General features: G+C 44.0%; 1 protein-coding gene across 5 annotated transcripts in view; it reads left to right on the forward strand.

Moving 5' to 3' along the window:
* Positions 1–27,441, forward strand: part of JADE2 (jade family PHD finger 2) — a 203,656-nt gene that overhangs the window by 100,960 nt on the left and 75,255 nt on the right. For 4 of the 5 annotated variants that reach the window (XM_072145848.1, XM_072145851.1, XM_072145850.1 and 1 more), the window contains one exon: positions 11,986–12,152. The exons of the other annotated variant lie outside the window; for it this stretch is intronic. In XM_072145848.1, the coding sequence (XP_072001949.1) occupies positions 11,986–12,152 (167 nt within the window). The remainder of the gene's footprint in view (positions 1–11,985; positions 12,153–27,441) is intronic. 5 annotated transcript variants of the gene reach the window in all.

Consider the following 27,441-nt stretch of genomic DNA (forward strand, 5'->3'; position numbering starts at 1 on the left):
CCCTGTGCTTGCAGGACAGTGTACACTTATGTGAGAGTTCTAGAGAGATCTGGGGTTCCTAGCAGAGTTTCTGAGTTTCTAATTTAGTGAATTCTGTTGTCAGTTTAGTGGACCCAAACTGGGCCTCAGTTGGGAGTAGTGGAAGGAAGCCATGGGGGAGAGAGAAAATTTCTCCCTCAGTTCATTAAGGAAGAGTAGCTCGGAGTTTGAGGATAGCAATTGACCAATGAACTTGACACCTGCAGCCCCCCACATTGTCCACCCAGATAGGGAGAGAAAGTGTGGGAACCATGGGTTTATCCAAATGGGAGATCGGGGAGACACAGGAGGGGGAGAGGTGGGGCTAACCAATAATTGAGCTCTTCGCCAGCATACTGCTACTGTGCGCAAAGGAATTGGGACTGAGGCCCTGCAAGAGCAGTGGCTGCATTCCCCCTATCTATGTCAATCCACCACTGTGCATAGATAAGTTGGGATGCCACATAATAAAGGTACAGGTCAGGTGCCGCTAATCCACCCCGGGATCTAGGAGCCTGCAGCACGGCCAGACGGAAACGTGGGCTGGTCCCTTGCCAATAAAACCGGTAATTACTCACCGGTAATTGTGTTTCCTTGAACCACGACAGCACCCAACCGGAGAGAGGGATCCGCCCCCAGGGACAGGAAACCCAGACTTCAAATTCTGCGGTACGCCCCATCTCCTTCAGTGGATTACAGAGACTGTATGGGACTTAATGTTCTTGATTAATTCTGACCACCGTGTCATTCAGTATCACTTTCAATGAGAGAATCTCACACCTCTGTGACACACACATAACACTGAACACCCAAGTGTGAAAAAGAATTTACAAGGGAGGGAATAACCAGGGTGCTGTCGTGGTTCAAGGAAACACAATTACCGGTGAGTAATTACCGGTTTCCCCCTCTCACCACGACAGCACCCAACCAGAGAGAATAACATAGATGAAATCCTTAGGGAGGGATAACCGAAGAAAGAACCCTTCGCCCAAAGGAAAGCTCCTGTGCACCTGCTACATCTAGCCTATAGTGCCTATAGAAAGTGTGTGGAGAAGACCAGGTGGCAGCCTGACAAATCTGATTAACCGACACCTCTCTAAATTCTGCCCATGAGGAAGAAACTGCTCTAGTGGAATGGGCTTTTAGACCTTCTGGTATCGGCTGACCGGCTGCTAAATAAGCGGAGCTAATGGCTTGCCTAATCCATCTAGCTATAACTACCGCTGAGGCCTTCTGCCCCCTGTTCTTGCCACCAAAAAGAACAAAAAGACTATCAGATTTTCTCCAATCTCTAGTCCTATCCAAATAAAGCTCAATGGCCCTCTTAACATCCAACTTGTTAAACTCTCTCTCCCTATCCGTAGAAGGGTTACTACAGAAGGATGGGAGCCTGATCTCCTGGGATCTATGGAATCTAGAGACTACCTTTGGTAAAAAGGCCGGGTCTGTCATCAGAACTACCCTGTCATCCAAGATCTTGAGAAAAGGCGCTCTACATGACAGAGACGATATCTCTCCAACCCTACGGGCTGAAGTGATAGCTACCAAAAATACAACTTTAATGGTCAGCCATTTTAGTGAACAAGACTCCAGGGGCTCAAAAGGGTCTCTTATCAGATAATTTAATACCAGAGTGAGGTCCCAGGGGGGCACCGTACATCTCCTAAAGGGGGTCATACGAGATGCCGCTTTTATGAACCGAGCTATCCAGGGATGAGAGGCTAAAGGAGACTCAAACAGGGAGCTAAGAGCAGAGATCTGAACTTTAAGGGTGGCAGGTTTTAGGCCCTTATCTAATCCTGCTTGCAGGAAATCTAATATCTTAGCTATATTTGGATGAGCTAAGTCTATTTTATCTGGGGCACAAAAATCTGAGAATACTCTCCAGACCCTGAAATAGATTTTAGAGGTAACTACTTTTCTACTCTTCTGCAGGGTTGTAATTACCTTGTCCGAGAGGCCTTTTTCCCTCAAGATGCGCCTCTCAAATTCCAGGCCGTCAGATGGAGGTTCGTAATCTGCGGGTGGAATACTGGGCCCTGGGAGAGGAGATCGTGACTCTCTGGGAGGATCCAAGGGTCTGATATCGATAGCTCTCTCAGTACCGAGAACCATGCCCTCCTGGGCCAGAAGGGGGCTATAAGAATAACTCTGGCTTGGTCTTGCCGTATCTTCTTCAGAACCCTTGGAAGAATAGACAGGGGTGGAAATGCATATGCTAGGCTGAAGTTCCACCTGATTGAGAAGGCATCCAGACTTAAAGATCGGTCTCTCGGGTCTAGGGAGCAGAAGAGCCTGACCTGTCTGTTCTTTCTTGTGGCGAATAAATCCACTTCTGGTTGACCCCAAAGCCTGGTTATCTTGGAGAACACCCTCCGATTCAGGGACCACTCTCCTTGACGTAAGAGATGACGACTTAGGAAGTCTGCCTGCAGGTTGTCCTTGCCCCTTATATGAACCGCCGATATTGATCTTAGATTGGCTTCCGCTAGTTCTAGAATCTGATGCGAGAGGTTCATTAAGGACCCGCTTCGGGTACCTCCCTGGCGATTCACGAACGCCACCGCTGTGACATTGTCCGAGGCAATCTTCAGGTCTGTCCCCCGAATCATCGGCAGAGCTTGTCTGATCGCCTGCAGGATGGCCTCTAGTTCTCTGTGATTTGAGGACTTTTTCCTGGAATCTTCGTTCCATGATCCCTGGAATAAGAGGCCCCTGACCTGGGCTCCCCAACCCGTAGAGCTTGCATCCGTAATCATGGATAGAGGGTTCTCCTCTCTCCAAGGCCGGCCTGCCTGGAGGTTCTCCTCTCTTAGCCACCATCTCAGGGAATCCAGGATCTGTTGAGGAAGTGTAATCCTCTGGTCCAAGGAGGACTGGTCCCCCCTCCAGTTCTCCAACATGAAGAGCTGTAAGGGCCTTGCGTGATACATCGCCCAAGACACCGCTGGGATTGCCGCTGTAAAGAGACCCAGAGTCCTCATAATGTCCCTTATGGTAGGGGATGGCTGTCTGTACAGCCTCTCCACCGAGGTTACTATCTTCACCACCTTGTCCTGAGGAAGGAAAGATCTCTGCTGAGTGGAATCTAATGTGATGCCGAGAAATATCTTTGATCTGGCCGGAGTGAGGGAGGACTTTTTCAGATTTACCATCCAGCCCAGGCGATGTAGGATCTTCATCACCACCTTTATTAAGATCTGCAACTCTTCTGCCGAACCTGCTATCAGCAGGAAGTCGTCCAGATATGGCACAAAGATGCCCTGATATTTCCGTATGTAGGCTCCCACCTCCGATATTAGTTTTGTGAAAACTCTCGGTGCTATCGCCACTCCAAAGGGCAGAGCCCTGAATTGGAAGTGCTCTATCTTGCCGTCCATCCTCACCGCCACTCTCAGGAATCTCTGACTGTCCGGATGAATAGGGACGTGGTAATAGGCATCCGCTAAGTCTATGGAAGCCATAAAACAATCTTGAAAGAGCAGGTTTACGGTTGACCTTATCGATTCCATCTTGAACTTTTCCACTTTTAGGTAGCAGTTTAGTGGTTTTAAATTTATAATGGTCCGGAATGTTCCGTCCGGTTTCTTTATAAGGAACAGGGTTGAATAAAATCCTGTCCCTCGATCCTGCAGTGGCACCTGCCGTAGCACCTCCTTTTCCAATAGGGATCTTACTTCGGTCTCTAGAGCCTGTCTTTCTGCTCTTCCGGCCACTGAGGTTATCTTGAAACGCTGTGGGGGAGGGGATAGAAAAGGTAATTTTTAGGCCATCTTGTATGATCCCCAAAATCCACTTGCTCCCTGAAATCTTGCTCCACTCCGCCTTGAACAGGGAGAGCCTTCCCCCCACAGGACCCCTGGCGTCATTGCTGACCGGGACGTTTACTGGAATCCTGAGGCCGGGAAAACATGAATCCCTTAGACCTCCTAGAGGGTCGCCACCCCTCCTTCTTGTCTCCGGATCTCTGAGGAGATCTAAATCGTCGTGAGGGGCGAAAAAACTTCCTCTCTTGAGGCCTTGTACTAGGAAAACCTCTCTTCCTGTCAGCTGCCTTTTCCAAGATGTTGTCTAGTGCAGACCCAAACAAGAATTCCCCTTCACAAGGAATACTACATAGATGACTTTTAGATGGGAGGTCACCTGTCCAGTTCTTCAGCCATAAGGCTCTTCTGGCAGAATTAGATAAGGCTACCGATCTTGCCGATAACCTTAAGGCGTCCACCGAGGCATCGGCTAAGAAGGCAGAGGCCTTCTGTGCAGTGGTAACCTCCGAGATGAGATGTGACCTGGATGCACCAGCCTTAATCTTCTCCTCTAGCTGGGAAAGCCACACAAAAAGAGACCTAGAAACGCATGTAGCTGCGACATTGGGTTTGAATGCGCCCGCTGCTGCCTCCCAGGAACGCCTTAAGAAGCCATCTGCCTTCTTATCCATAGGATCTTTAAGCACACCTGAATCCTCCACTGGAAGCGCACTCTTTCTAGACACTTTAGACACGGCAACATCTACCTTTGGCGCCTTGTCCCAAATCTCTGTCTCCTTCTCAGGAAAGGGATACTTCCGCTTCATAGCTCTAGGGATAAAAACCTTCTTGTCTGCCTTGCGCCATTCTGCCTGGATAAGGGAGGAAATATTCTCATGGATAGGAAAAACCTTTCTCTTCTTTTCTCCTAGACCCTGGAACATAACGTCTGTTACAGAGCGTTCTTCTTTTTCATCTTCTAATTCCATAGTTGATCTTACTAATTTTATTAGATGATCAATATCCTCTATAGGAAATAGGGGTCTGCCTGACCTGTCCTCCTCCTCTGACTCAGATGATTCTCCCGAACTAGGGCCAGAATCTTCAAGTTGCCTGGAAGTGCCTGGGGAATTCTCTGACCTGAGGGACCTCCTTATTTCTTGCACAGAACTACGCACCTCCTGCTGGATTAGCATACGCATGGATTCAAACAAGGTAGACTGCTCTTGTGCTAACAGGCGCTGAACACACTGGTCACAGTTAGGTTTTAAATAAGAGTCAGGCAGATTATCTCCACAGATTCTACATGCATGATGTTTAGACTTTACAGTGGCTTTCCCCTTACGAGATTCTTCCCTCTAAAATAAGAATCACATAAGACATCATCAGAACCAGTTTAAAGGCATGGTAAGGCCACACTCACCAATCAGCGGACCATCCCCCTACTCAAACTTTACCGTAGCGGTGTCCACCGACTCTCTACCACCTTCATTGGAACTCATCCTATTCAGTGGTGAGGATACAGCTCCGTTTCCATCCACGACTGGAGCAACTCCTGTGGCTGGCTGTGGGTGCTAGAAACAACACACAGGACTCCTGTGTGGGATCTCCTTTTAAAATCACCGCGTCTGACGTCATCTCCCATGTGGACGCTGGGCGGCGCGTCACTTCCGGTCCTCACCGGAAGTGGAGTCGGCGCCATTTTGGGGAAGACCATCGCAGAGGAAGAGGCCAGCGCTCAGCCGCCCTTCCACACACACGCCTCCACTTCGGATCGGAGGCGTGCCGGAGTCCGCCCGCACCCACAGACTGCGCTGCACCTCGCAGCATTCACTTCTCCACCGCCGCCGAGTGACCACCCTCCGGTAAGCCTCGGCGGGGGACCTGTGCAGCCACCTGGGGGTACCTGGGACTCCCATTCCCCCCTTTCACCGCGACTCCTGAGCCTCACCGAGACTCACTGGATCCCCCGTCAGGGACAGGAAACCACTGAAGGAGATGGGGCGTACCGCAGAATTTGAAGTCTGGGTTTCCTGTCCCTGGGGGCGGATCCCTCTCTCCGGTTGGGTGCTGTCGTGGTGAGAGGGGGAAAAGATCTTAAAATACTGTCTATACGTTTAAATAGTAGTTTAGGGAGTAGTACCGGGCAGGAGTGGAGTAGATATAAAAATTTTGGTTAAAAAATCATTTAAAAAATATTAATGCGTCCATATAGGGATATGGGTAATGTGGACCATGCTTGCAGCTGTTTCTCTGTGTCTGCTATCAGGGGGTCTATATATAGTTCAACATATTCCTGGACCCTGTGGGACACCCTAACACCAAGATATCTAAAGCTGGATACCAGGGATACAGGGAGAGTGAGTGGCACTACTGTCTATCCGAGTGGATCACTGAATTTTTGTATATGCATTGAATAAAACAAATCCTTGGTGTTTGGAGCCTGGCTGGACCGCAAATTCTTTATTTCTATACAGGGAGAGTGAGACTGGTATCACCAGATAGACGGAAATGGACTGACTTATCCCAATGTACCCCTGAGATGGAGCCAAATCTGTCTATTAGAGATAGTAGGGATACTAGGGAAGCCCCAACATCTCCAAGGGATACTAGGGTATCGTCGTCGTATAGAGAAACTTTTTCTGTGATCGCCCCCCGTACCAACCCAACTTTATTAGCAGAATGGCGAATAGCTACAGCCAGGGGTTCAATGGCCAAAGCAAAGAGTAACGGAGACAACGGGCAACCCTGCCTGGTGCCCCGGCCCATGGGGAAGGGAACAGACACATTTAGGTTAGTTCTGACCCTGGCTTTCGGATCCTGGTATAGAAGCCGGTTCTCATTTTAGCCAGGAGAGCGCATAGGTAAGGCCATTCGACAGAGTTGAAGGCGTTGCAATTGTCAAGTGATAGAACAAAGCCTGGGTCAGGAGAGCCCTCGGCTGCTTCTATGTTCAGGAATAATCTCTGAATGTTAATATCCGTTCTGAGTCAGGAAGAGAAGGGTCTTTCCCGGGCTTTGGGAGAACTACTATTAAGGCTTCTCTCATAGAGGAAGGCAAAGAGCCATGCTCCAGGGCTGTATTAAAAACTTCAAGCAGCCTAGGGGCCAGGAGTTCACATTTACTCCTATACCATTCTCCCCCCAGCCCTTCTAAACCTGGTGTCTTACCTGTTGGGAGAGACTGGATAGCTAATTCCAGTTCTGATGATTGAGCAGGGGTTAAGCGCCACAAAGGAAGATCATCTAGGAAGACGTCCATCTTGGCAGCCGAGGCAAGTGTTTATCTTTATGCACTCAACATCATCATCTGGTAGTGAGAGCTACCTCGCAAATTTATCAATGCTCTATTCAGAAGTCCCGCCATATTCATCCAGCTTCCCCATAGCTTATTAAATTTTTTTGGACATTTCCTTTTTTGGTACACCCCCCATTCCAAGCTAATTATCTTGTTGACTTTATTTATAAACCCCTGTATTATAGGTGCCACGGTCTAGATCCACCGAGCCGCTATGGATTTGCAAGCATACCCTCAGGTCCGGCTCCAGATCCACTGATAGTACTCTCCGTATTAAGTGCAAAACTTGTTTCCGGAATTCCCCCAACTCCCTACACTCCCACAGTAGCTTAGCATCTGGGGTCAAACACCTGGAACAGCAAGAGTCAGGGCGCACTTCTATCTTAAAGAGTAAACTTGGTGTCTTATACACCCTATGCAGGAGATGAATCAGGGATAGTCACTGGGCCTCTGACAGAGACAGTAATGGTATCCCCTCTAAGATCTCTTCCCATTGGGAATCTATAATTTCCCCTACATCTGCTTCCCATTTTTCTTTTATAGTGAGGGGATGTCCTTTCAGGTACTTTTCCCGTAGACTAGAGTAAATATTGGACATAATTCCCCTATTCAGGCCCCCTCCCATCCCCACCCTTCTAATAGGGGACTTCAATAATTATATTAACCTATACTATGACAGGCATCGAGGCAATATCCCGGCTAATAGTCCTGACACCTCCCTGGCTAAGGTTCTCACTAAGGTGGAACTAGCAGACATATGGAGATATAAATTCCCCATGACACAAAGATTTTCGTGTGACTCGAGCTCCCACAATTCCTTATCACGCATTGACTTGGCAATAGGAAATGACAGAATGTTAGTAATGGTGATGGAGGTGGACTACGCTCTCCAAAGTGTGTCTGACCACTCCCCAGTGTTGGTTACACTTAAAATGGCTGCAGACACTGTGGGGGGGGGGGGAGCAACTTTGGAAGCTTAATCCTTTCTGGATACCAATCCCACACCCGACAAATAGGATACCTGGAGAAATAAAATAATTCCTACAGTCTAATATAGGTACCACCTCTTGGTTAAAAGTCTGGTACGCTCTGAAGTTATTTATCAGGGACAGCTTTAACAAGGGTATTATTGCTCACACATTTCTAAGCAGAAGGCATATATGCAAGTATTGCATAAGCGAGAGTGCAGGACACTGAACGCTGCTTTGTAGACGTAGGAATGGAGGCAGCTAGGGCGGACTGGGTACAAGCCCAAGACCTCCTGAAGTCTTACACAATAGCAACGGCCGAGGCTAAAAAGTTTTTGTCCAGCAGAAATACTTTGAAGGAGGAGAGGGTACAGGCAAGCTGTTAGCCTCTGTAATAAGAGCACAGAGGGAGTCCTCTAGGGTACGATCACTGACTGCTTCATCTGGGGAGCTAGTCACCTCAGATCAAGATATTCTCGAGGTTTTTTTGGGGATTTTATGTAGACACTTATTCTTCTAGATTGAGGGATGGGACCCCAGAGATTGAAGCCTTCTTAGATACAATCTCCATGTCTACATTATCTGGGAAAAGAGGAGAAATTAAATTGGAAGAACTAGAAGAGGCTCTTAAAACAGTCCCAAATGAAAAGGCCCCTGGAGCAGACTGGCTGCCGGGGGAGGTCTTCAAAACCTACGGTTCCCTACTACTTCCAGAATTGCTCGAGGTCATTAAGGTAGCATATGATATGGGTGAACTGCCTGGCTCCATGGGCGATGCAGTTGTCGTTGTCATTCTAAAACCTGGAAAAGACCTGCTGATGGCTGAATCATATAGACCAATATCCCTGTTATGTACTGACGTGAAGCTGATAGCTAAGGTACTGGCAAACAGGCTGGTCCGGGTAATATTGGATTTAGTTCACGGGGATCAGACAGGCTTCATGCCGAGAAAATCGACATCCATTAATTTTAGACGGCTGTTGATAAACTTACAATTGCAGCAAGAGGGAGAAGGGAACAGAGCAATTTTATCGCTAGATGCACTCCATAGAGGCACTTATCCCCATTCTTATCCCCATTCCTGTTTGCCCTAGCTATAGAGCCCCTGGCATGTCTAGTCAGGACCTACTCGGATATACAGGGATTTAGTTATGGTGTGCTGGATGAATGCATCGCACTATACGCCGACGATATGCTGCTATTTGTAGGAGATGTGGAGCGCTCCCTAGGCCCAATCATGACTCTACTGACTGATTTCAGCTGCTACTCCGGCCTAACCATAAACTGGCACAAATCTATACTGTTGCTACTAGACCTCACTTGTACTAACTTCAATCGGTCGCTACTTTTAAACACCTAGGCACCTGACTCTCACCTAGGGTGCTAGATTGTGTGACACTCAATATAGACCCAATGCTTGTAAGAGCGGCATCCAAAGTAGATGTGTGGTGTCGTCTTCCCATATCAGCAATAGGTAGAACTAATCTATGTAAAATGGTGCTCATGCCTCAATTTTTATATGCTCTCCACAACTCCCCTGTGTGGATACCCACTGTGATCTTTGCTGAAATGCAAAAGTTATTTAGAACACTTATCCAGAATCCGGCTAAAAAACCTTACAAAGGGCTAAAGGCCGGGGGGGGGGGGGGGGGGGGTTGGAGTTCCCGAACCTGTGGTTGTATTTTCTGGCAGCCCCAACTCCCAACACCTTAAAGGCTGGTGTTAAATCTTCCTCTGAAAAATTGCTAAAACAGAGACCTCCGCTATATTTGCTTGAACTGGGGGCACAGGGTAGACCACCTGACCATATCTACATTGTCACACTGCTACACAAACTATGGCAAAAATCTAAGAATATGCTTAAAATAGAGGGCCTTACAAGGTTCACACCACGATATGGCACAACCCAGAGCTGCAAGAAATAACACATCTAGAGGAGTTTCAGAGATGGGAGGCAAGGGGTATACACGGGATAATGCAATTATACATGGAAAATACTCTCAAAAGCTTTGATCAATTAAGAGAGGAATTCCATCTTGCGTACGATTGCTTCTACCAATACTTGCAGCTAAGGCATGTCCTGGAAACCCAGAATAGGATTGGGCTTATAAATATATAGATGAACTGATTGAAGTTATTTTGGTCTATTGTCCCCTCACTTTCTTTATGTGAAGCCCACTGGTTATCTCAATTATATCTACTACATAGGGTATACCGTACCCCCAGTGGGTGTGTGGGGTTGGTCTGCGTGAAGTGGATTCCTGTCCTTGGTGCGGTATGGAGGGCGCCCATATACTCCATATGCTATGGGAATGCCAAAAGCTTAGGAGGTTCTGGAAAGATGTATTAAGACTAGTCATTAAGGTCTATGGAGTGACACTGTCGGCATCCCCAGTCGTATGTCTCTTAGGTCTGCTGGGTTAATCTGGAGGATAGAGTAATTATTGGTATCAGTAGAATGTTATACCAAGCTAGGAAGATTAGAAAAAAGTGTTTATTGTAAACGGAACGCAAATACAAAATTTGAACGAATCTGGGGACCATGGGTGGACTCACCGGGACTCCCCTCGGTAAATCTGAGGCGACATCCCTTCTCGGCCTTCATGTAAGATGCTGTTTTTGCAATGATTGAGCAACTATGTACTAGCTGCTGTCATCTATGTATAGGTACTAGCTGTGTATTCATGTCATATTGAAATCCTATTATTATAATGTTACTATGCAACTGCACCGGAATGTTACAGGTAAGGGGGGAGGGTATTTGTGTTTGAGGGGAGGTGGGGTTTGTGGTTCTTTATAAAATGTTTTAAAATTAATAAAAAAGATTTGATTTAAAAAAACAAATAACATACCGATAAAAACCCATCCAAACCACACGGACAAAGAAATCAACTCCATACATTAAATTGTGTGTACTAATGAGAAATGACACCGCACAACATATTGAACACACTTGCTGAAATGTATTTCATACAATATAATAACTTTGCCTCCACAGTAGCCTATACAGTTACATTGCCCCCATGCTATCCAATAAAGTAACAATGCTCTCACAGTAGCCAATATAGCAGCAATGCCCCCATAGTAGCTGGTATAGTCAAAGTCCCCTCACATTATCCATTATTAACACAGTGCCCTCACAGTAGCCAATATAGTAGCAGTGAGCCCATAGTAGCCTATATAACTGTGCCCCCACAGTATTCAATATCGTGATGGCATCTCCACAATAGCTAATATAGTGACAGCACCCCCACAGTATCCAATATAGTGACAACACCCCCATAGTATCCAATATAGCGACGGCACCACCACAGTAGCATATATAGTAACAATGGTCCCACCGTAGAAAATATAGTTAGTTCATTTGTCCATAATTCATTCAATTGTATAACGATTGCCAGAACCAGTATTATGCAAAAAATAAAAGACTCCAAACCATAATGTTCTACGGTCCATTCACTCTTGTTATGATGTTTTGGGGTGAAATGTAGTGCTTCAAAACATATCATCCAAAGATATCAATTTTGGTCTCATCTGACCAGACTTGGTAATCATACAAAACATTGGGGATGTGTCGTTTGGTCTGCACAGTTAAACAAAATGGTTCTATTGTGGTTTTTCTAGAGTTTTACTGCATTTCTGCTACCCAGTTCATTGCATAGAATTTTAAATAGCACCAATAAAAAGTCACATTTGTCGCCTTTTTATAGGCTGTCAGTTGAACCAACTGATATCCTTTATTTCTTCATGTGTTCAATACGTTTTTCCCTATTTCTCATTATTACACATAACCTAATTTATGGACTCTATAGTTTAGATTTTTTTTGCAGATTGGCTGGATTGTGAAAATGTAATGTCAATGGCACCTTTAAAAATGTACTGTATTTACTTACAAAACTGGGGACATGTTCAATACTTGTATTTTTTTTTAAACAAAGCTTTATCTTTATTCTAGGCTTAAGTTGATTGAAACATTTGAGAAAAGTTTTTCATCGAATGTAGAAGACACATTACAGCATCCAGGGGGCTTCCAGACTAGGGCACCAAGAACATGCAGATATAATCTGGATGAGGTGGACACATACTGGTTGGAGCTTGTTAACGGAGAGCTTAAAAAAATGGGTATGTATATATGAGAACTACCACTCTCTTACTGAGATGTGCACATACAGCACTATTTAGGCCCTCAAACCACTACCAACATGAAAACAGGATAGTAATAGTGATGTACTTTTATATTCTTGGAGATTCACATTATGCCACAATAAAATGACCAGTAAGGTGTTATAGGACAAGAGTCATGTTTAGACTTTTTCTGGTTTAACCCCTTTATTCTAAGCCTATTTTCATTTCATCCCCTTCATGACTGCCATACAGCTAAATATGTCCTAATTGCACATGCCCCGTGCAGATAGCACATATATAAATATAAGGTCTGTGTCCCACTTTAAACTTAATCTCCTGAACCATAGCACCTAGAAATGCAATTATGGAGAAGAATCTCCCCTTTAATATCAGGATTGTGTTCTAGGTGACAGAACTGGAGTTTATGGTAAAAATGTGATTTATAAATACAGATTTCAAATCTAGTTCTGTTTTACCTTGATAAAATATTAATGGGGGAATTATTATCTTTAATAAGACACCAGAAATGTGCTTCTAGGTGCCAAAGTCCAGGAGATTCGACTGTTAGAAGTGAGTTACCGTCCATTCTGTCAGCTGAAGGCAGAATGCAGAATTTGCTGCAAAAGACAGTTTGCAAAAGTACACTCACTCTAAGCATCTCTGAGCCTGGAAAATGGTGATGGTTTGACATTAGCAAAATATATATTATTAATATGTATAAATATTAAAGAAATATCCCTTATTAAACATTTGTAATGGGAAACATGGCAACCTATAAAACCATGTTACTAATATAATCATTCTATGATGTTAAAGTCTCACATGAAAAAATAAAACAAAGTAAAAATTGTTATATGTGAAATAGTTGCAAAGATATGTTAATTTAAAGAAAAGCATAAAAGAATTGCAAAAATAGCAAAAGAATTGACCGGGACATTCAGACACCAACAACCCTCATTCATGAAAGGGTTAATGACCAAAAGTATTTAGTTTTTTTTCATTGTCATTTTCCTGAGCCCATTCGTTCTTTTTATTATTTCTTTTTTATTAAACGATAAAGAATAAAACATAACAGGCAAAATCTGGAACAAAGATTATATACATTGCATATAAACATAATACACAAGTTTTATTGAGTCTTACAGAACAATGTTAACGTACTTAGGTTAAATAAATTAAACCTTATGAGGTGGTGCCAGGGCATATAGTTACACAAACATAGAAGAAAAACAGCACACTGTTTCAGGAAACAGTGTGTAGCAATGTAAAACCAGGGAGGTAGAGAGGGGAAAGAGGGGAATTGGAAAGTATCATGGACATACATAGGGTTGGGAGGCTGTTGATTAGGATTGGGAATTTGTTCCTTCTGGAATAGATTTGCTATTTTACCTAAATATGTTAACATTGTGCTGTACGGCTCAATGAAACTCTCCGTGCATTATGATTATATGCTATGTTTGTTTGGTTTTAATCCCGCATCATGTCATAGGGCCTCTTGTAGGTCATGCTTCACGTCAAGGGAACTGCCTTACAAAGTTGCTAAAAGAGGCATGGTTTTCCTTAACCCATCCTGGCAAACTTTGCATATTTTCCCATGGGTAGATTTGACATTGTGAACAGTGAGGTTCTCTAATAGAAATAGCTAAAACGATAACAAGTATTATTGACTCCTTGGCGCAATAAGACGTACATGTACTTCAGGCAATGTAGTCTGTTGCCACATCCTGATGTACATGTCCGTCTCAGAGATCAGTAGCACAGTTCATGCGATCGCTGTGGGAGCTTGGCTATATGTGAAAGATGGGCTCCTGCATTAACAGCTGGGATCGCGATACTTACATTCCCTGCTGTTAAACCCTATAGATGCTGTGGTCATGATGCGGCGTCTATGGGGTAGTTCCAGGTACTCACTGGAGCGGCTGGGATCCTGCATGTGAGGAACGGAGGCCCCCGAACGCTTCCATGGCAGCCCTGGGGGTCCTATGGCTGCCGGCAGTAAGTACCTGTGTGCTGAAAGCACGATATAACACTGTATCTATCAGCCTATGCAGAAAGGTAATGCGACATCCCTCACTGGGGCCTGGCCTGGAGGCAGCCGGGGCCCAGAATACCGGAGTGGCTCCCTAGCACGGCCTTGGGCACGTTATCATCACGGTACTTGGTATGGGGTGGTAAGCAGCCTTGATCCAGGGATTAGACAGAGGCAACGTGTGCAAATCAGCAGCAATGCTTTACTATACATTACAGAGAGACATGAGCAGGGGGAGGGGTAACAGTGGTGACATCACTGCCTCTGACCATGTGACCAGCCTCATTTACATAATAAAGAAAAGATGATTTTACAATGATTAATGTTTGAATTGACTAGATAAAGGCTGGGATGGGATCCTTGTGAGCTGCTCCAACAGGTAGTAGTGACAGGACTAGTGACACAGACCTGATGACAGCTGTCCTTTTAAGTCTCCGGACTTGCCCTGGGTGCTAGGCAGGGGCCTGAGACACCTGTGGTTCCTGGTATTAGGCAGCTTGCTGCGGCAGCACTGACATGTGCTGCCTGTCTCCTCTGCACAGACAGACCATGAGGGCTAGTTCTCTCTGAAGACTCTAGAAAAGACCATAGTATCATAGTATATAAGGCTGGAAAAAGACACAAGTCCATCAAGTCCTACCTTTAAGAATTAAATTAATGTTTTATCCCCATAACCCGTGATATTTTTCCTCTCCAGAACATGTACATAGAGTCCGCCATAACAACCTCCTGCGGCAGAGAGTTCCATAGTCTCACTGCTCTTACAGTAAAGAACCTTTGTCTATGGTGATGGTAAAATCCCCTCTCCTCTAGGCGTAGAGGATGCCCCCTTGTCCTGGTCATAGGCCTAGGTATAAAAAGATCTTTGGAGAGATCCCTGTACTGTCCGTTCAGGTATTTGTACATTGTAATGAGGTCTCCCCTCAGTCGTCTTTTTTCTAAACTGAATAATCCCAAATTTTGTAATCTGTCAGTGTATTCTAGTTCCCCCATTCCCCTAATAATCCTGGTTGCTCTCCTCTGCACCCGTTCCAGCTCTACTATATCCTTTTTATACACTGGTGCCCAAAACTGTACACAATATTCCATGTGTGGTCTGACCAGGGATTTGTATAAGGGCAAAACTATGTCTTTATCATGAGAATCTATTCCTCTCTTGATACATCCCATAATTTTATTTGCTTTAGCAGCAGCCGCCTGGCTCTGGTCACTAAAATTAAGTTTACCATCCACCAATACCCGCAAGTCCTTTTCAGCTCCAGTTTTACTAAGTAATTGACCGTTTAGAACATAATTATACTTTTTGTTTCCATGGCCCAAGTGCATAACTTTACATTTATCTACATTAAACCTCATCAACCATTTCTCTGCCCACTCCTCAAGAATCCACAAATCCCTCTGTAATGCTAAACTATCGACCTCAGTAATTTATTACTTTACACAGCTTAGTATCATCTGCAAATATTGAAACTTGACTGTGTAAACCCACTACAAGGTCATTAATAAAAATATTAAAAAGAAGTGGCCCCAATACTCACCCCTGTGGCACTCCACTGGTAATGTCAACCCAATCTTAGAATGTGCCATTAATGACCACCCTCTGTTCTATCACTAAGCCAATTACTTACCCAAATACACAGATTTTCTCCTATTCCCAGCAGTCTCATTTTATATACCAACCTTTTATGTGGCAAGGTGTCAAATGCCTTTGAATACCTTGAAAAATAATTTGGGATTATTTTTGCTCTCCTTGGCAATATTTCTCTCAGTCTCTATTTTTGCGGCCTTTATCTGCTTTTTACAGGATTTATTTTTCTCTCTATAATCCTGTAATGCCTCATCGCTTCCTTCACGTTTTAGCACCTTAAATGCCTTATCTTTCTCGCATATTGCTTTCCTTAAAAGACTAGTTAGCCACATAGGCTTTTTCTTGTTCCTCTAATGTTTTTTCCCATAAGGTTTGTGTTTCTCACAGGACTTTTTCAGAATATATGAGAAAAATGCTCTTCGTAAAGCGTAATACAAAATCAATGATATTATGATCACTATTCCCCAGGTTCCCCCCAACCTGTAGTTTTGATACCCTATCAGGTCTGTTGCTTAGGATAAGGTCCAGCAGTGGCCCCCCTCTTGTTGGCTCCAGGACTAGCTGCGACAGGTAATTGTCTTTTGTTGTTGACAAGAACCTGCTACCTTTGAGGGACCTGCAGGTTTCTGCCCCCCAGTCAATATCTGGGTAATTGAAGTCCCCCATGATAAGTACTTCACCATGCTTTGAAGCCGCATCTATTTCACTTATCAGCATTTCCTCTGCTGCCTCTGTTATATTTGGAGCCTTATAACAAACCCCTAGTAATATTTTATTATTCTTTTTCCCTCCCCTTATCTCCACCCATAGGGACTCCACATTTGCATTTGCGTTACTGATGTCATCTCGCAAGACAGGCTTGAGGCAAGAATTCACATATAAACAAACCCCTCCCCCTTTTTTATTTATACGATCCTTTCTAAAAAGACTATAACCATCTATAGTAACAGCCCAGTCATAGCTACTGTCCAGCCATGTCTCGCTGATACCCACTATATCATACTTCCACTCCAACATCAAGAGTTCCAGTTCCTCCATTTTGTTTGTGAGGCTTCTGGCATTTGTGTACATACACGTTATATGGTTTTCCCTGTCCGTATTCCTTTTGTTCTTATTCCCCAATCTCATTCCAGCCCCCCTTCCTCCCCCATGGACTATGACTCTTCCCAGCTCTCTATCTACACTGTCTATTTGCCCTGCATGAGTGTAGTTGCCCTCCCCCCAGGTCTCTAGTTTAAACACTCCTCCAACCTTCTAGCCATTTTTTCCCCCCAAAACAGCTGCACCCTCCCCATTGAGGTGCAGCCCATCCCTACTGTAGAGCCTGTAGCCGACAGAAAAGTCAGCCCAGTTCTCCATGAACCCAAAACCCTACTTCCTACACCAACTTTTGAGCCACTTATTTACCTCCCTGATTTTCCACTGCCTTTCTGGTGTGGCACGTGGTACAGGCAGTATTTTGGAGAAAACTACCTTTGAGTTCCTTGCCCTGAGCTTATGGCCTAAATCCCTGAAATCATTTTTAAGGACCTTCCACCTACCTCTTACTTTGTCATTAGTGCCAATGTGGACCATGACCGCTGGTTCCTCACCAGCCCCTCCCAGTAATCTGTCAACCCGATCCGCAACATGCCAAACCCGAGCACCCGGCAAACAACATCCGTGCTTCCGCCCAGCACGGATTTACATACTCCCCTGGTCATGTGGTAGAACTCCTCTTCCAATCAGCTTGCTTTACAAGAACATAATTGTACAGTAACATCTCATTGTTAACTCTTGCCTTACCAGGCAGTGGCTACAGCTGCAATTACAAAGTTCTCCAGTACTTAGAGACCCCCTACAGAGGTGATGAGTCTCCATAACCGCTCCTGCGACGGAGAGGGCGCTAATGGCAACTACTACCTTGCCTATGTGTTGGCAGGGGTGTTGCAGTAATATACTGCAATACATTAGTATAGTATTAGTATATTAAATTGAACAAGTGATCACTTTTTCATGTCCCACATTAGGTAAAAGTAAAACTGTAAGAATAAAAAAGTGCAAATAAATTTAAAAAAAAAAAAATGAATAAAGATCGTAAATTTTACATTTAAAAAAAGTGAAAATCAACACAAAACACTACATAGTGGGTATCACTAAGATAACGATAAAAAGTCATCAAAAAATAACATTTACTTATTGACATGATGCCAATAAAAAGTACAGCTTATCCCACAAAAAACAAACCTTTACACAGCTCCATATACAAAAAAATTAAAATGCCTCTTGGGGTGCGATGCAAAAATACTGTGTGTGCTTGAGTATAAGCCGACCCGAGTATAAGCTGAGGCCCCTAATTTTAACACAAAAAACTGGGAAAAACTATTGACTGGAGTATAAGCCGAGGGTGGGAAATGCATTGGTCACAGCACCCCCCCAGTATGTAGCCTGCCAGCTCATGCCTCCAGTATATAGCTAGCAGCCCCTGCCCATAGTATACAGCCATCAGCAACTGTCCCCCGGGTATATAGCCAGCAGTCCCTGCTCCCCCCCCACAGTATATAGCCTGCTTCCCCTGCCCCTAGTATATAGCCATCAGTCCCTGCCCCACCAGTATAAAATCAGCAGCCCCTCCCCCCGTATATAGCCTGTAGCCCCCTCCTTGAGATATATCCGTCCTACAAGGAAAAAAATGTGTACTCACCTTCCGACGACCCTCCAGCTGGTCCTCCACTGACATCATAGTGTGTGCCGATAGCAGCACACACATTAGAATGTCAGCGAGCGGCTGACATCATGATGCGTGTGACTGACAGCGCGCTGCACATGGAGCCAGCATCAATGTATAGAAGATGACCTGCCGGAGGGGCGTCAGAAGACTCGAGTATAAGCCTGGTTTCGCAATCTTTGGCTTATGCTCGAGTACATACGGTAAGCAAATTTCTCAACAAATGAGTTTTATTTTTTGCAAAACAAATAAACCATAAAAAAGCTATTTAAATGGGGTATCTCCGTAATCGTGGTGACCTATAGAATAAAATAACATATTATTTGTATGATAAAAAAAAACTAAACCAGAATTAATGAATTTCCTATCCCCACAAGAAAGAGTTAATAAAATCTCATCAATTAGTTATTGATCCACCCAAAATGATGTATCTGAAAAGTGGATTTTTGATCCCAGAAATAATAAATCCCCAAATGTCCACGTCACAACAAAATAAACATTTTATAGCTTGTAAAATGTGACAATGCAACTCGGCTCTGCCGTGAGCCCATACAGAAGTTTATCAACACATATTGGGTATCGGTATACTTGGTAGAAATTGGGTATCAAACGTTGTGGAGATTTTTGTCGTTGGATGAGGGTGTGCACAAAAACAAGTAGCCCCTCAGAGAGCATTTAGCTTTCGCCAGCAAGGTAGGCAACATAAAAAGCACAAGAGTTGTGGGATCATTATCCAGGTAGTGGCCTGTCAGATCAAATATTAACCCACATACTCGGAGCGCCACCGGTAGCACACATGTAGGCTGGAGCATGAGAGCAGCATAAAGAAGTGATCGTTGTGATTCCTCCCCCCACGCTCCTCCAGCTTGTGATGCCCCTCGGCGTGCTCTGACCTGTGCTCCTCCCTTTGTGCGCGTAGTTCACGCTTGCCTGTGAGGGTGGTGTCGGAGAGCGTCACAACTTTTCCCTCCACATCCCTCCAGCATGTGATGTGTCTCAGTGTGCTTTGACCTGTTGCTCGTGGATCGTGACTGCCTGCTGGGATAGTGCTGGAAGGCAAATGCATACAGGTGACTGCTCTGGAGAGCGGAGCTTTGTGTAGTGGCTGTAGAATGGAGGAGAAGCGTGACGGCTGATGAGGCTGCAGTCCAGGGGAACACTACGAGACACTTGGCTGATAAAGAGGCTATGGAACACGCTAAGGAGGAAAAATTTACATTAAAGTAGAACTCAAGCTGGCTGGCGCTAGACTACAGGATGTGTGAGTGGGTACAATATAAATGCCAGGGATTTACATGGTAGAAGTATACTTGTCTTTATGTTGCTGGACTTGTTGGAGATCTGAACTCTACTGTAGAAGATGGGTAGTTACCTTGCAAATGGTTGGAAACCTAAATGCTAGCCTCCGTTACTGATGGTACTTCTGGGCTGTGTGGGGCTTGAACACTCCACTTGGTTGATAATCAGGGAGGTTAGGGTTCAAAGCCTAAAACATATGTTAAATCCCGGAGAACTCAGGCGCCAACTAGTCGAATAATGTGAGTGGAGCTGATTTAAAGGGCCAGTACGGCTAATGGATAGGTGCTTCTGGTTTCTTTGCATCCATCTTACCTTTCCCTGGCTGTAACCTTACTAACCCGTCTGAAGGAAAATTGTCTTTCTTAATTTAAGCTTTAAATTTCTATGATCTAACTTTGTAAATACTACTAAATTTACTACTATACTTTGCTGAAAGGAACTTATATGATACTACTAATATTGCTACTCATTTTATTTCTCTGGAGAATCCTGCGTTCCTGGGTTCCTGTTGCCATGTTCCTGTTCCCTCTGTTCCCGTTCCCATCTGCCTGGACCTCCTGTTGCTGACCCCGGATTGGACTTGACCTTGCATCTCTCCCGCCTGCCCTGACCCTGTCCCTGAACCTGACCACAAGATTGTCTGCCGCTAAGGCACCTCGACCTCGACTGCCACCACGGGCTAGTTGCACCTGTGGAACGACCTAGTGGTACCCTGCAGCAGCAAGACCCATCTCGCTTTGCGAAAAGTAGTATCAGAACTGGTTAGTGAAGATCAATGTGGCTTTATGCCATTCAAGACCACAACTGGTTGTCTGAGAAAAATGTGGACTTGTTACGGAGTGTCTTGGGGGGAGGGGCGATCCTCTCAATTGATGCAACCAAAGCCTTCGATAGAGTGGAATGGAAGATTTTGTGGAGTATGTTAAAAAAGATGGGTTTTTGCTGAAAATTTTATAAGAAGGATACAATTTATTGTAAAAAAAAACAAGTGCTAATGTCTTCGTGGGTGGAGGGGAGATCCATCTTATTCCAGTTGACTCATGGCACGAGACCGTTTTTTCCTTTAGTTTTTTCTGTGGTAATCAAGGTTTTGGCAGTTGTGATAAGAGGGAAGGAGAGAGTAAAGGGCCTTAAGTTTGGAAGCAAGGAAGTAAAAACATCACTCTATGCAGATGATGTAGTGTTGTTTTTGTGTAATCCAGCATACTCCTTGCCTATCTTTGGGGAATATTGTAAACTATCAGTGTTTACAATTAATTGCCACTGGGGGAAAAGAGAGTCGATTTGAGTCTTCCAGTAAAGATAAAAGAGAAAGATGAATCCCAGATATTCAAATATCTGGGAATAGTTATAGCTAGATGTTTGGATATATTTGTGGTAATACAGTCATATCATAGTATCATCATAGTTTATACTGTTGAAAAAAGACACTTGTCCATCAAGTTCAACCAAGGAAGGGAAGGGATTGCATGAGGAAGGGATTTAGGGAAACAATTCTACACTCACCGGCCACTTTATTAGGTACACCTGTCCAACTGCTCGTTAACACTTAATTTCTAATCAGCCAATCACATGGCAGCAACTCAGTGCATTTAGGCATGTAGACATGGTCAAGACAATCTCCTGCAGTTCAAACCGAGCATCATTATGGGGAAGAAAGGTGATTTGAGTGCCTTTGAACGTGGCATGGTTGTTGGTGCCAGAAGGGCTGGTCTGAGTATTTCAGAAACTGCTGATCTACTGGGATTTTCACGCACAACCATCTCTAGGGTTTACAGAGAATGGTCCTAAAAAGAAAAAACATCCAGTGAGCGGCAGTTCTGTGGGCGGAAATGCCTTGTTGATGCCAGAGGTCAGAGGAGAATGGGCAGACTGGTTCCAGCTGATAGAAAGGCAACAGTGACTCAAATAGCCACTTGTTAAAACCAAGGTAGGCAGAAGAGCATCTCTGAACGCACAGTACGTCGAACTTTGAGGCAGATGGGCTACAGCAGCAGAAGACCACACCGGGTGCCACTCCTTTCAGCTAAGAACAGGAAACTGAGGCTACAATTTGAACAAGCTCATCGAAATTGGACAGTAGAAGATTGTAAAAATGTTGCCTGGTCTGATGAGTCTCGATTTCTGCTGCAACATTTGGATGGTAGGGTCAGAATTTGGCGTCAACAACATGAAAGCATGGATCCATCCTGCCTTGTATCAACGGTTCAGGCTGGTGGTGGTGGTGTCATGGTGTGGGGAATATTTTATTGGCACTCTTTGGGCCCCTTGGTACCAATTGAGCATCGTTGAAACGCCACAGCCTACCTGAGTATTGTTGCTGACCATGTCCATCCCTTTATAACCACAATGTACCCAACATCTGATGGCTACTTTCAGCAGGATAATGCGCCATGTCATAAAGCTGGAATCATCTCAGACTGGTTTCTTGAACATGACAATGAGTTCACTGTACTCAAATGGCCTCCACAGTCACCAGATCTCAATCCAATAGAGCATCTTTGAGATGTGGTGGAACGGGAGATTCAAATCATGGATGTGCAGCCGACAAATCTGCGGCAACTGTGTGATGCCATCATGTCAATATGGACCAAAATCTCTGAGGAATGCTTCCAGCACCTTGTTGAATCTATGCCACGAAGAATTGAGGCAGTTCTGAAGGCAAAAGGGGGTCCAACCCGTTACTAGGATGGTGTACCTAATAAAGTTGCCGGTGAGTGTATATAACATAACCATCAATGTTATTCTTGAAGCTCTCTGCTGTCCCTGCTGTGACTAGCGCCTGAGGCAGGCTATTCTACAGATTAACAGTTCTCATAGTATAAAAGCCCTGTCGCCTCTGGTGATTAAACCTTGATTTCTCCAGACGGAGAAAGTGCCCCCTAGTCTTTTGATTTGATTTAATCTGAAACAACTTACCACCATATTTTTTGTATGGACCATTCATATATTTATATAAATTTATCATGTCCCCTCGTAGTCGTCTCTTTTCCAGACTAAATAAATCTAGTTGTTTTAATCTTTCCTCATAACTAAGACCCTCCATACCCCTTATCATTTTGTGGCTCTACGTTGAACCCTCTCCAGCTCCAGGGCATCCTTTTTATGGACTGGTGAGGCCAAACCAATGCCTTGTACAGTGGTAATATTACATCCCTATCACGAGAGTCGATACCACTTTTGCTACATGACAAGATCCTTCTGGCTTTAGAGGCAGCTGATTGACATGGCCAAAAGTTTTGAGAATGACACAAATATTATATTTTCACATGATCTGTTACCCTCTGCTTTTTATGTGTGTTTGTCAGATGTTTTTATCAAATACAGAAATACAAGTGCAATCATATTATGAGTAACAAAAGCAGACCGCAGCTATTGTTAAGGAAACCCCAGAAATAATAACAACATGTTTTCTTGAACGATCCGGATTCCTGAACCATAAATTAAGGTGTGTGGAGCTGGTGGAGTTTGGTCATTTCCCAGAGTAAAAAAAAAAGTTAAAATGATTGATGCATCGATACACTGCTGGAATAAAATAAAAGAGATATTAGGGTTTGAGACCTAGTTGAAACACACATTTGGGATAATTCAGTGATAATTAGGGAAAGAATTTTTGGATGCAGAGATTGGGTAATTAGAGGAATAAGATTTATCTCAACTATTACAACTGTACACCAATGGGAGGGGGTTAAAAAATTGAGATGCTAGTGGAAGAATTTTCTATTAAAAAACTGATGTATTTTAATACAAAAAAAACTACAGTGGATGTTACCTTCAAAGATGATTTTAATGGTGCACGTGTTTATGTCCAAATAATATTGTCTAAAAAAACGAGGGGATATACAGGCAGTCCCCTACTTAAGAACAACCGACTTACAGACGACCCCTAGTTACAAACAGACCTCTGGATATTGGTAATTTACTATAATTTAGCCCTAGACTACTATGATCAGCTGTAACAGTTATCAAATGTATCTGCAATTAAACTTTAGTGTTTAATCCTGGTTCTTATGACAACCCAAAATGTTTAAAATTCAATTGTCACAGAGACCAAACAAATTCTGGCTGGGGTTACAATTCTAAAATATACAGTTTCGACTTGCATACAAATTCAACTTAAGAACAAACCTTCAGGACCTATCCTGTACGTAACCCGGGACTGAAAAGGCCTGCCGCCCCCTAGATATCACCCTTGCTAGTGTGGTATGCAGCAACTCACTACGGCAGACGTCTTACTCTCTTGGCTGTTTCTGCCTTAATTCATTTCAATGTAACTAGCTGACTGAGAGGATTTTCCCATAGTGGCAATCAGCTATCTCACTTAGCTACTCCGACTGAGATTTATTTCTTGCCAGCTAGCTATCTAACTAAGAGGACGTCAACACAGTTGTGGTAACACATGCCGGTATTGATGGTAGCTGCGGCGAGGGTGATATCTACTGGGCGGCAGACCTTATCGGCCCAAACACTATATCCCCTTGTTTTTCTCACAACGATAACTCTGATGAACCGCTGGGTTAAATCCAGTGGGGAAACGCAACAGGTGTTTATCTGACTGTGTGGCTACACAAATTCTGGGGAAGGATCAGTACTATCATGAGGGTATCATGTATGCATAAAATAGGGGGAAAGTAAAAGTACTAAAACCTCGGTACTGCTATTCCCCATGCATGATCTTTCTGGTCCGTAGAGATAGCATAACCCAGCCTGTATTTTAATCCTGGCTATTTTTATAGACAGCTCTTGAACCCCCGTTTTCTTTGTTTTATTGAAATATGAATAAAGCTATTTTGTTTTAAATGTCCTTACTCTACAGGCAGTAATTTAAACTACAGTGGATGGGTAGGAATCTGAAAAATATGCAAGTAATGAAAGATGGGTAGATAAGAATATGTTAATAGTAAATAAAAGTAAATTGGGTGGTATTTACCAAATATTTGGGAAAGTGGATATGGGGGCTAGATGTCTTTTCTTGAATTGTGAAATTCAAAGTACAACTTTCCCTTTTACGAATGTCTTTGTACCCAATGTAGACCAGACTAAGCTCAATAAATCCACAGTATGGATAATGGTCACATAAGATGTAACAATACACAGAGCAAACACATAACTCACATAGACACAAGACTAGCAGGCACTCTTACATTCATACCTTCACCAACATTCTCATCCATTGGGGGAAACAGAGAAACCCAGGCAATTATAAGGCAATACAGGGATTTGTACACCACCGTGACCAGATAAACTCCAACTTTTAGTGGCATCGCCTTTTGACATATACCAAGCGGTAGTGAGAAATGACACTATAAATAAGCAGGAGCCATCTCTTCCAGGTTGGGGGTCTGGTCTCAAGTCGACCAGTGCAGGGAGTATATTGGACGGAAGCCGAATTATTAAATTGTTCTTGGAGCTCACAAGCGACATGCAATCAACACAGACTCAAAGTTAGTCTGGGCAAAAAGCATATAAATAAAAGCAATAAATACATCTTCCCTGAAAGACGTTAGTTTACTTTTCAGTGTGTTGTTACACATTGCAAAAGGAATATTTAGTCATTCTTAAATATCCCCCCGTATGTTCACGCAGGTGGGTTGCTAGATACTTTTTAAGGTTCGGCTCCTTATCCGTCCAGGCATAGAAAAGGCAAACCGAAATAAAATCTTACCTTAATGGCCCTAAATCACTTCATTTACAACACCAAGAAGACAGACCTTTGGGGAAATTAAATGAGGGAAATCAGTATGCCAGTACCTCGGACCAGAAAGCACTGACCTTTTGTATAGTTTTTCATGCATACAAGAACCCTGTCAAAGTGTCTGTTTACCCTGCAATTGCAAAAGGGCATAAACCTGGGTTAGAGGCTTAGGGAGGTCTGGGGTACCTATTAAGGTACCTATTAAGGATAGGCTGGTAGATCCAAACTGGAAGGCATGGTGCAACTGCAAAAAATGGAAGCCATGGTAGGCAAAACAAATCTTTCATGTAACACAGTAAGGGTAAGCAATTCTGAGTTTGTGGACAGAAGCTAGCCAAGGAACTTTACCCCTGTGGCACCCCACATCGTCCATCCCAGGAGAAAAATGAAATTAGAAAACCATGCCATAAGTTATGTGCCATAAGTCAAGCTGAACTAGTGCCATGAAATGGAGACCTACAACCGGGTTAGGCAGGAGGGCCCATAAATGGGGCCAGTTGAGTCAAAAGCCTTACAATTGTCTAAGGATAAAATAAAGCCAGGGTCAGAAGTTGCTATGTTCACGTTGCTCTGTATCTTAATGTCAGTCCTGCCAACCAGGTATAAAGCCTGTTGATCCGGATGAACCAATGACCTTATTGAATCTTGTGGCCAGTATTTTTGTCAGTATTATTATACCAGAGTTTAAAAGCGAGATTGGGCGGTAAAAGTCAGGGAGTAATAGGTCCTTCCCTGGCTTAGGGAGAACTACAATAAGAGCCTCATGCATGAAGCCAGGAAGGGAGCCACATTCCACCATTATATCACTGTACCACTCCCCCCACCCCCAACCCATCAAGAAGGCCAGGTGTGATTGTATAGCAAGCTCCACTTCCTCCGTCGAGATGGGAGAATCAAGCTTAAGACTGTGCAGGGGACAAACGGCAGAGAGGACATTCATCTAGCAAGCCATCCATCTTAGTGGAAGAGGTAGATATGGAACTATAGAAAAAGGAGTAAAAATCTCCAAATGCACCTTGTATAGACTAACGGAAGTAGATTAAAACCACACGACTGGCATCAACAATGGAAGGGACAGAGGCACATGAATGTTCAGCTCATGAAAGATATGCTAGCAATTATAATTATATTATAGCGGTTCTCCATTTTTTCCAACTCAAATTTTGATGCCTCCCTAGTAAGGAAATGCTTACTGGTGTGTTCTTGCCGCTGGGTCTCCCTTTGCGATTGAGCACATACTTTTTTATTATCTGGATTGGGATTCTCAAGGTGCTCTCCTGCGCACTATGCCCAAAATAAAGGCAACACTAACATAGGATTTGTATATGTCCCTTACTAAAAGAGGGTCTGGGTGTGTTGGTTGCATGTGCCAGAACTCACTGTCGGATGCCTTTACCGTATTCTGAACAGCTGTTGATGGCAACCATGCAGGATGCAAGGGTCACAGGCGGTAATCAATGGGGGAGCCTAAAAGGAGACTGAGAAGCTTAGTGGAGTGATATGATACACCCCATGGGCAGTATACATAAGGCAGAATATCTGAGGATTCAAAAGCCAAATCGTTTATAGAGAAAATTATATGCACAAGGGAGTAAAAGGAGTATTTTTTCTCCAGGGGGTATTTGCTACAACATATGTCAGTTACGACAAGGGATGTAAGCCACTCATTTAGCCGGCAGAAGCCACATCCAGGCTGCTGGTGCAATCTTAGGAGGGATTGGGAACCGTATTAAGAAGGTGGGTATTTAGGAGGTGCAGAAAGAAGAAATTAAAACATGGGGGAAATCCTTTAGTACAGAAAGGCATTAGGTGAGATCACACATGTGAGCACACAGGTGAGCAGATCATCCTAATGCGAGAGGGTCTGGGACGTAAATTAAAGTTCTTAAGAAAACATGGTCATTCCTCAGGGTGCATAATGGTAATTTGTGATTTGCCAACGGGAACGGGGGTATTTCTGTCTTTGAT

The sequence above is a fragment of the Engystomops pustulosus genome, chromosome 4, assembly GCF_040894005.1.
Source record: "Engystomops pustulosus chromosome 4, aEngPut4.maternal, whole genome shotgun sequence".
NCBI classification, from domain to species: Eukaryota; Metazoa; Chordata; class Amphibia; order Anura; family Leptodactylidae; genus Engystomops; species Engystomops pustulosus.